The sequence below is a fragment of the Silurus aristotelis genome, assembly GCF_946808225.1.
Source record: "Silurus aristotelis genome assembly, chromosome: 3".
Taxonomy (NCBI): Eukaryota; Metazoa; Chordata; class Actinopteri; order Siluriformes; family Siluridae; genus Silurus; species Silurus aristotelis.
Genome location: NC_139576.1, coordinates 84,720 through 94,638, shown reverse-complemented (window position 1 = coordinate 94,638; position 9,919 = coordinate 84,720). Strand labels below are relative to the sequence as shown.

Here is a 9,919-nt window from a genome sequence, read left to right as displayed (position 1 = left end):
TTATGAAGCTGTGAGTATGCTTAAAGTCAATACCCCACTTGATTTTTGTCATAATGATACTTGTTGCATGTCTTTATGCTGCATTTTGCACTTCTTCAACAGGACGGTTCACGTTCAATTGAGTTTCCCCGCACGTGAGGCCGAGGTGGCTGTATAACGCAGTTGCTGCTCTGCAATCAAAGTGACATCTCGGTCCGATTCGTCTCAGTTTGATAATTTTTGAGACAGTTTATCTGTGGAATGTTTTTTAATACTAAGTGCATTTTTAACCCTACACACTTAAACTACATGATCTTTAGTTAATTTTAACGCACCCTACGTCCAGACATCGCACTCTAATTAGCCGTTTTACGAACTGATATTCTCATAGTAAAGGCATCAGTGCCTTTCTTTCTGTTTTTAGGTGACTGAACTGATAAACAGGGAACTGTGAAAATTCAAGTGGACTACAGAACTTGAATATCTGTGAGGAAACATTTGAACATTTATATACAGCTGCATCTCAATAAATGAGAATATCATTAAAAAGTTGATTTATTTTAGTAATTTAATAGAACAAGTAAAACTGATATATAGATTCATCACACACATATATTTCAAGTGTTTATTTCTTTTAATTGTGGTGATTTTGGCTCACAGGTAGAAAATGAGAAAATTGTTTTTTGTGTTGATTCGTTGATTCGTTTTTTGTGTTGATTCGTGATCAACACAACATTAGACATTAGGGAGGCACAAGCCAGTGCACTTTTAGTGCCAGTCCCAAGCCCGGATAAATGTGGAGGGTTGCATTAGGAAGGGCATTAAGCGTAAAACATGTGCCTGATCCGCATATTTGATGTGGCACATGTTTTACGCTGGATGCCCTTCCTAATGCAACCACCACAGGTATCGTTAACCAACAAGGTACCGGTGGAAATTGGGCTACTGTTGGCCAAAGGAGGAGAAGGAGAGGAGGAAGACGTCTACAGAGACAGCAGGGAAAGGAGAAGTGGAGGAGAGTGGAGGTTCGGGTTGGTACTTTAAATGTTGGTACTATGACTGGTAAAGGGAGAGAGGGAGCTGATATGATGGAGAGGAGAAAGGTAGAGATGTTGTGTGTTCAGGAGATCAAGTGGAAATGGAGTAAGAGCAGGAACATTGAAGGTGTTTAAACTGTTTTATCATGGTGTGGATGGGAAGAGAAATAGTGTAGGGGGGATTCTGAAGGAAGAGTACAGTAAGAGTGTAGTGGAGGTGAAGAGAGTTTCTGATAGGGTGATGAACGTGAAGCTGGAAGTTGAAGGGATGATGATAAATGTCATCAGTGCTTATGATCCACAAGTGGACTGTGAGATGTAGGAGAAGGAAAAATTCTGTAGTGAGTTAGATGAAGTGGTAGAAGGTGAACGTAGGAATGAACGATTGGTGATTGGGGCAGACTTTAATGGGCATGTAGGTGAAGGGAACAGAGGTGATGAGGAGGTGATGGTAGGTATGGCTTTAAGGAGAGGAATGTGGAAGGGCAGATGGTGGTAGATTTTGCTAAAAGAATGGAAATGGCAGTGGTGAACACTTATTTTAAGAAGAAGGAGAATCATAGGGTGACGTATAAGAGTGGAGGAAGGTGCACACAGGTGGACTATGTTCTATGTAGGAGATGCAACCTGAAGGAGATTGGAGACTGTAAGGTGTTGGCAGGGTACAGTGTAGATAGACAGCATCGGATGGTGGTCTGTAGGATAGTTTTAGGTGAAGAATAGGAGGAGAGTGAGGACTGAAAGAAGAATAAGATGGTGGAAACTGAAGAAGGAAGACTGTAGTGTGAGGTTCAGGGAAGAGGTCAGACAGGAGCTCGGTGGTGGTGAAGAGGATTTTGGAAGGTAAGAGGGTGCCTGAGGAATGGAGAAGGTGTGTGCTGGTACCGATCTTTAAGATTAAGGGAGATGTGCAGACCTGCAGTAACTACAGGGGAATAAACTGTATAATCAAGGTATACAGTAGGTTTACTGGTCGGCGCTGTCTTGGTTTTGTGTATTGTCTTGTGTTGTCTGTCTGTACTGTTTTTTGTCTGCACTGTTTGCACTCGGTTGCACTCGATGCACTTTATGTAGCTTGTGTTGTGTTGTAGTTTAATGTTGTTGTTTAGTGTAGCACCAGGTTTCCGGAGGAACAATGTCTCATTTTTACTGTGTACCGTGTACCACTGTGTATAGTAGAAATGACAATAAAAGCCTCTTGACTTAATAAAGTTGATCAGTCACACCATGACGTTATGGGAAAGAGTAGTGGAAGCCAGGCTGAGAGAAGAGGTGACCATCTGTGAGCAGCAGTATGGTTTCATGCAGAGGAAGAGCACCAATGTTGATGGAGAAGTATAGAGAAGGACAGAAGGAGCTGCATTGTGTATTTGTGGATTGGAACATATTTTCAATTGCACTGAGATTTAAAAAATGATACCAAACATATGAAGGAAAAATTCAAATATTCTTAAAATGTAATTATTACATTATGCAACTATAGTAGCTTAAATTCTAATTAAAACTTCTAATTGACCTTTCCATGACCCGATCATCTCCCCAGGAGGGGAAGAGGGGGCACAAGGATGGGTGAGCAGGCAACTAAACAGATGGCTTCATTCATTCATTCATTTTCTCCCGCTTATCCGTAATTAGGGTCGCGGGGGCAGCAGTCTAAGCAGACCCCCGCCTTCGACTGCTGCCCAATCCTCACAGCACCGTCCCTTACGGTCCCTCCTGCAGGTGGTGAGCCACAAGAAGACAGATGGCTTTCTCTCCTCAAATTAGAAGGTTTATTATTTTGTTGCTTGGCACTTCTCTGGGTCTGGCCTCATGAAGAGATCTTACCTTTCTTACAGTTCACTCAATAAAGAGTTCATTGAGAAATTATGCAAAATGTGTTATGTAAAATGTCTGGATTAATAATCTCACCCCCTGGTATGAAGGAGGAAAAATTATGGCCCTCATTACTATGAAAGTTGCCTATCTCACTCTACTCTACTCTACTCTACTCTACTCTACTCTACTCTACTCTACTCTACTCTACTCTACTCTACTCTACTCTACTCTACTCTACTCTACTCTACTCTACTCTACTCTACTCTACTCCTTCTGACCTGAACTCTGAGCTTCTGATTTAGAAAGCAGAAGCAGTGTGGAATAATATACTCATTATTTTCTAATAAAAAAGTTTCTTAATTTAAGATAAAATATAATAAAATAGAAACACATTATAGAAGCAAAACTCGACGTTTAAAGCATTAAATAATAAACTCGGCTTTGTGATGTCTTGTGTGTAGCCCTGCTCCTGTCTGTGCCAGTTGTGTGTTGTTTTGTGTAATTGATATTTCATGTTGCACCTTTATCCTACTGTACTGAACTGTACTGTACTGTACTGTATATGAAAAAATGGCAATAGAAGCCAACTGACTGAAAATAATGCGTAAGTTTCCATGTTGTTTTTCTGAAGATGTTTACAGAGTTTCTGGTATTTGTTTATGGAAAGTTCTGGTCATTCAGCCGCACTAATGGCAGGTTATTCGTGACATCATAAACATAATAATCAGGTGCAGAGAAATGTTTAAAGCAGCTGATGAAGTGAGGCAGGAGACTAAAGTGGATCTGCAGTCAGCATGAGACGCACAGACATTATCTTCATCCTTCTACAGAGCTTCACGCTGCTGCTTCAGGTACAAACTTCTTTTAAACTTAAACATCTTTTAACATTCAAATATTTTTGCACTCCACTGTAATTGTGATGGATTTTTTTAAATTTATGTTACAGCTTTCCATTGGATCTGAGTTCAGAAATGTGAGATACAGGAATAGTTATGCAGGTAAACAAGTTTTCTATCATTAATATTTATTATTATTTTTTACTAGTTATTGATCCTCGGATCGGTAACAATCATTATTCACTTTAAAATTCTTCCAATCAGATCTCTGGATCATCATGTCATTCATTTTAGTTTTATGTTATTTAGTTTTATGTTTTATTTGTACAGTCTTTTTAATCAATAAATTTAAGAAACTTATAATATTTAATCGTTAATTTTAAATATTTTTAGTTTCGTGTATTTATGGATTATTACAGTGTTTATGATTTTATTTTCAGATTATTTACAACAAAATGAAAGAACTGCAATGGACACAATTATGGACATTAATAACGATGAAGGTAAAATAAATATTCCTTTATTAGTTATGCACACACACACACACACACACACACACACACACACACACACACACACACACACACACACACACACACACACAGTAAATATATGTGTATAGGAAGGATGAACCACTTTTGAGAAGGTTATAGACTATTGCTTAAGTCATTGGACTTTGGATCTACAGGTCATCAGTTCAAATCCCAGCCACACCAAGCTGCCACAGCGGGGCCCCTGAACAAGGCCCTTAACACCAAGCTGCACAGTTGTATGAATGAGATAAATGTAAGTAACTCTGGCTAAGGACGTCTGCCGTAAATGTAAATGAATAATAGTGAAGGACAGATGATGATGATGATGATGATGATGACACCAGATAGTCATAAAAGAATTCCTCATAACATTTTAAAGCCACAATGAGGAGAACATCATACAAAGATATAGAAGAAAATATATATACTAAATATTGAATCAATAAACCTAAAAAAATAACAAATAAATAACCTTAGAAGCCACATTGCAGCATTGCATGTTAGCAAATCAAATGAAATCGGCTGAATTTCCATGGAGAGCACGCTGTAAGTACATGGCAACATTGATGCACCAAAAAACAATTAAACATTTGTTTACAGAATGAAATAAGAACAGAATATACTTTTACACACTCTCCCAGACAATGTTCAATATTAAAATCCCTGCCACTGTCGGGGATCCACCTGCCATGCCCCCTTTGGTGGCTCTCTATGCCTCCGCTCTCCCTAGAGCTCCAGGTTTAATCACGCACACCTGGAGCTCATCATCACTCATGCCTCCACTCTCTCTGGAGCTCCAGGCATAATCACGCTCATCTGGGGTTCATCATCACTCCACCCCGCTTCTATATAAGCTCCTCATTCACTCCCAATCCCCGTTCGTTATTGAATGTGTTGGACGCTAGATACTGTGTGAATGGGTTGTTTGTTTTGTGCTATATTCTATGTCTTCCGTTCCGTTCCGTCTAAACTCCACAATCCCGTACCGGCCGCGCTTCACCTCCCCGCGCATCTCGGGTCAGCTAGCGCACCTCGGACTCTCTCAACCGTAGGACTGCCGTGTGCTTGTGCTTGTATGTGTGTGTGTGCGCGTCTGTGTGTGTGTGTGCATGTGTGTCTCTCTCTCCCTCACACTTGTATTAAAACTCGAGCGAGCTGTACTCCGGCTCCCGCCTTCTGTTTTCGCTCGCACCCTGACAGCCACAATCTTGGTTCAATCTTGGTTTCATCAGAGCAGAGAATTTTGTTCGACACAGTCTATGAGTCTTTCAGGTGTCTGTTGGCTCCAACTGGGCTTTCATGGGTTTTGCACTTGAGGAGAGGCTTCTGTCTTGACACTCTGCCATAAAGCCCAGATCGGTGGAGAGCTGCAGTGATGATAGACCTTGTGGACTTTTGTTGCATCCCTACGCAGGATCTCTGGAGCTCAGTCAGAGTTACCATCAGGTTCTTGGTCTTCTCTCTTACTAAGGCTCTAACCGAGGCTCTTCTCCTGTGATTGCTCAGTTTGGCCAAGAGACCAGCTATAAGAAGAGTCCTGGTTGTTCCAAGAGAAATGAGAGGCACCTGAGATCATTTTCAGATGTCATTGCAAAAAGATTGAATATTTATGGACATTTGATATGTTTTTATTTGAAAACCCCCCCCCGAACATTTCTAGAATTATGTTTTCACTTTGTTGTTATGTGGAACTGAATGTAGACTTGTGGGGGAAAAAAAAACAGCCTTCATGTGATCTCTATTACATATTAAGTGAACTAAGCGGTGTGTGTGTGTGTGTGTGTGTGTGTGTGTGTGTGTGTGACTGATGTAGCAGTGGATGCTGTGGATGGAGTTAAACTCAGAGAGGGAGACATCGCCGTCTCGGGCAGGAGCGAGAGAAGCTGCTTTGCCCGAAGCTGTTTATGGTCCAAATCTGTAGATGGACACATTTACATTGCATACACACTCTCACCAGAGTACAGTAAGTTATGGTTACATTGCACGCACGCACACGCACACATGCACACACTCTTCAGCTCTTCTTCTATCTCAATCAGATGAAGTGGATCGGCGAGCTATAAAGCACGGGATGGATCAGATTGAGAGAGACACATGTGTGCGCTTCGTACCCAGAACACACCAGAGAGACTTCCTGGACATTCAGCCTAAAACTGGGTGAGAAAATTAATCATCACTTAAATGCATCTTATCCTACAGATATAAATGAACATAAATTATTATATGTGTGTGTGTGTGTGTGTGTGTGTGTGTGTGTGTGTGTGTGTGTGTGGCAGGTGTTGGTCATATTTGGGGTCGAGTGGAGGCAGACAGATTCTCTCCCTGCAAAGTCCGGAGTGTGTGAGTTCTGGAGTTGTTTCACATCAGCTCATGCATGCGCTTGGATTTGTACATGAACAGTCACGTGCTGATCGAGATAAATATGTCACTATCATGTGGTCCAAAATTTGGAAAGGTAAACACACACACACACACACACACACACACACACACACACACACACACACACACACACACACACACACACGCAAATATATTAAATTATAAATGACATCTATTTTTAATCAGTTCACTATTTTACAAGATTTATTGCTTTTAGGACACTACTCTCACTTTTCATTTTAGTTGTGTACTTACAACAACATACATTCAACAGAATTTCAGACAAAACTACTAGGTTTTCTTCAAGATAAAGCGAACAGCTCGGCTGTGACTTTTATATCTTTCAGCTGAAAACTTAACCAAACTCAAAGTTGATTTTGCCTTAAACTCCACATGTTGCTGTATGAGACGAGGTAAAAGCATGACATTCTGTACAGAGACAATTTGTACAGGTATGAAAGAATGTTATTTTAATATTTTACTAGACGTCTGCACAATGACACAGGCATGTCTCAGTTATGTGTCATTCTGAATGGATTTATATAATAAATGTATTAATCTAATAAATGAAAAATGTTGTGAAATTGTCTACATTCCAGGCACAAATTTATTTAGTATCCTGTGGGTTAGGGTTAGAAATAACAGGATCACGTGTCATTTATCGATCAGTAATTATTGAAGTAATCAGAACTATGATAATTTGTGAAGCGATGTATTGAAAATACATTAGACTCATTACTCAAAATTGTTTGTGTTTTGCAGATCGTGTGAGGAACTTTGAGAAGTTTAAGATGAACAACATGGACATGCCTTATGATTATGGCTCCATCATGCACTTTGGAAAGTATGATATTTAATTACTGAACACATCTGGACATATATTTATATTATAATAATTATTTCTACTTAATTATGTTGCATGATATCACCAAAAGTCCAGCTCTAGAAAAATTGTTTTATCACACTTTTCACTGCTTTATATGCACTTTTACCTGGATATTATATCATATAGCAAATCCACCCATTTTTATTAACAACTATGTTTCATAACAACACATTTCTTTTAAACTATTAAAACAGCAAATAGTTTGTCTTTGTTGTAGACTGAAGGTTTTTAGGTCTAAGATGAAATGATGAATTCACGCTGATAGTTTAGACTTTTCTTTTCTGATATTTACATCAAAGTGTATTAAACATCTTACAACATAAATTGGGTGATCTTATGACAGTTTCTATGAACGCAAAAACAATAAAAAAATAAAAACCAGACTGTTGCCCAAGTGAGTAAAACAGTTTACTGTTGGTTTGAAAAAGACGCCTGTTATTGTACTCTTGTTAAAATTAATAAATCAACATGATGTTTACAGGAGAAAGCAAGGCATGTTAAAAATGAGAAAAGAGGACAATCTATAAGTGGCATAATACAGCCACTAGGCCTACAGTCCAATAATTAAAATATCCTGACAAAAATAAAATGTCACAGGTTTAGTGATATTACTGCAAATGAGAGATGTGGCATTGAGACTGCGTGTAATGATGCAAACATTTTCAATTAGATTTAACTTTATTATAATTGTGTAGATTTCATTACAGAGCACACACACACACACACACACACACACACACACACGCACATTATATATGAACAGTGAAGTACTACAGTGTGATAACAGTGATAACTGTGACCGTAGTCTATCAGTAAAAGTGCAGTAAGATTTAGGGGAATGGCTGAGCTTTTTTCTAACGAAATAAAAGTGCTGTTACACGGTCACACACACCACCTCGACCCCAAAGGGGTCCTTTGTGTGGCCCCTCCTTGTCCTCTGGTGTTCCACAAAAGGTTCCATATTGTATCATGTTTAATGTCCAGATGTAAATTTGAACTGACACAAATCTTGTTTTTCTTTTGATCTGAAGACCAAATGTCTTCAGTTTACAGCGAAAACAATGAATTTGCTTTGCTGTTGCAGTTTTATCAGATGAAACTGGGCAAATAAATATAATGTACAGGTGAATTTCTCTGTGTTTGCAGGTTCGCCTACTCTGAGGATGGAGATCCTACCATTGTGCCAAAACGAAGTTGGAACATTAAACTGGGACAAAGAATTGGTCCAAGTGAACTTGATATCATGAAAATTAATAAACTCTACAAATGTAATTAGATATGTAATACACTTTCTATAAAATAAAGCAACAGTACGCTAATCACAAACACATCAATATTTACAAATATTCTTGTTATTCATAACTAATTTATTAATGCAATGTATTTTAACTTTAAATGTCTGCTCTGAACTGACCTATGCTTCTAATCATTACATTTAAACATTAATCAATTTTAATGAATAAATAATATCTATTTTTAAGGCTACAGTTCGGTTTGAAAATGAAAAAAGTAAACATCTTCCTTTGGCGTCTCCCATTAGAGGTCTCCACAGCGGATCATCCGTCTCCATACCCCCCTGTCCTCTAAATCTGCCTCTTTCACACCAACTACCTGCATGTCTTCCCTCACCACATCCATAAACCTCCTCCTTGGTCTTTCTCTTTTCCTCCTTCCTGGTGGCTTCATCCTCAGCATTCTCCTACTGATATACCCCATGTCCCTCCTCTGCACATATCCAAACCATCTCAATCTCACCTCCCTCACCCTGTCTCCAAAGGGTCTTTCTAGGGTTAGGGTGAAACTGCTGTAATGCATTGATTCTGTAGTTCTGCAATTAGACATTAAAACAAATCAAGCCTTTTTGTTTTAGTTTCCCTTTGGTTTTCTTTTCTGTGCATCCAGGAACACACTGTTTTGTCCATAGTTTGGTTCTGGAGTATTAGAAATAAATTAAAATATTGTTCCTTTTTTATATTCTCATATTCTATAACATATATCATAATTCATAACTATATCATGCCATTAAGAATATTATCTTCTGACATGCATTGTTGGGCAACATTACTTTTAAAAGTAATGCATTACAATATTTAGTTACTTCCCAAGAAAGTAACTAATTGCGTTACTTGGTTACTTTTTATGGAAAGTAATGCGTTATATTACTTTTGCGTTACTTTTGCGTTACTTGTATCTCTTTCACGCCTTACAGGTTGTAAGAAAAAATGATGAGGACAACGAAGATCGTAATGAAGAAGTTTATAACAGCGTAGCAGTGACAAAATACACGAAGCACTTTGGATTCCTCGGAGTCAGAAAGAACCCAGAGCAAACTCTGCCCAGATATTTTATATTGTTTTTCCCTTTGAAGTATAGACCGGAGTTATCCTTTAAATGTAAATTAGATATAGGACATGTGTGAGGAAACAAAAGGCTGGGGAAGACCATTCT

General features: G+C 38.7%; 1 protein-coding gene across 1 annotated transcript; it reads left to right on the top strand.

The window, feature by feature from the left end:
* Positions 1 to 3,628: 3,628 nt before the first annotated feature.
* hce2l2 (high choriolytic enzyme 2-like 2) lies at positions 3,629 to 8,747 on the top strand (the record flags this gene model as incomplete). Its single annotated transcript, XM_083536865.1, has 8 exons — positions 3,629 to 3,685; positions 3,781 to 3,832; positions 4,111 to 4,173; positions 6,017 to 6,166; positions 6,243 to 6,360; positions 6,480 to 6,658; positions 7,348 to 7,429; positions 8,618 to 8,747. The coding sequence occupies 8 exons, from the start codon at positions 3,629 to 3,631 to the stop codon at positions 8,745 to 8,747; spliced, it is 831 nt and encodes a 276-aa protein (XP_083392991.1).
* Positions 8,748 to 9,919: the final 1,172 nt, after the last annotated feature.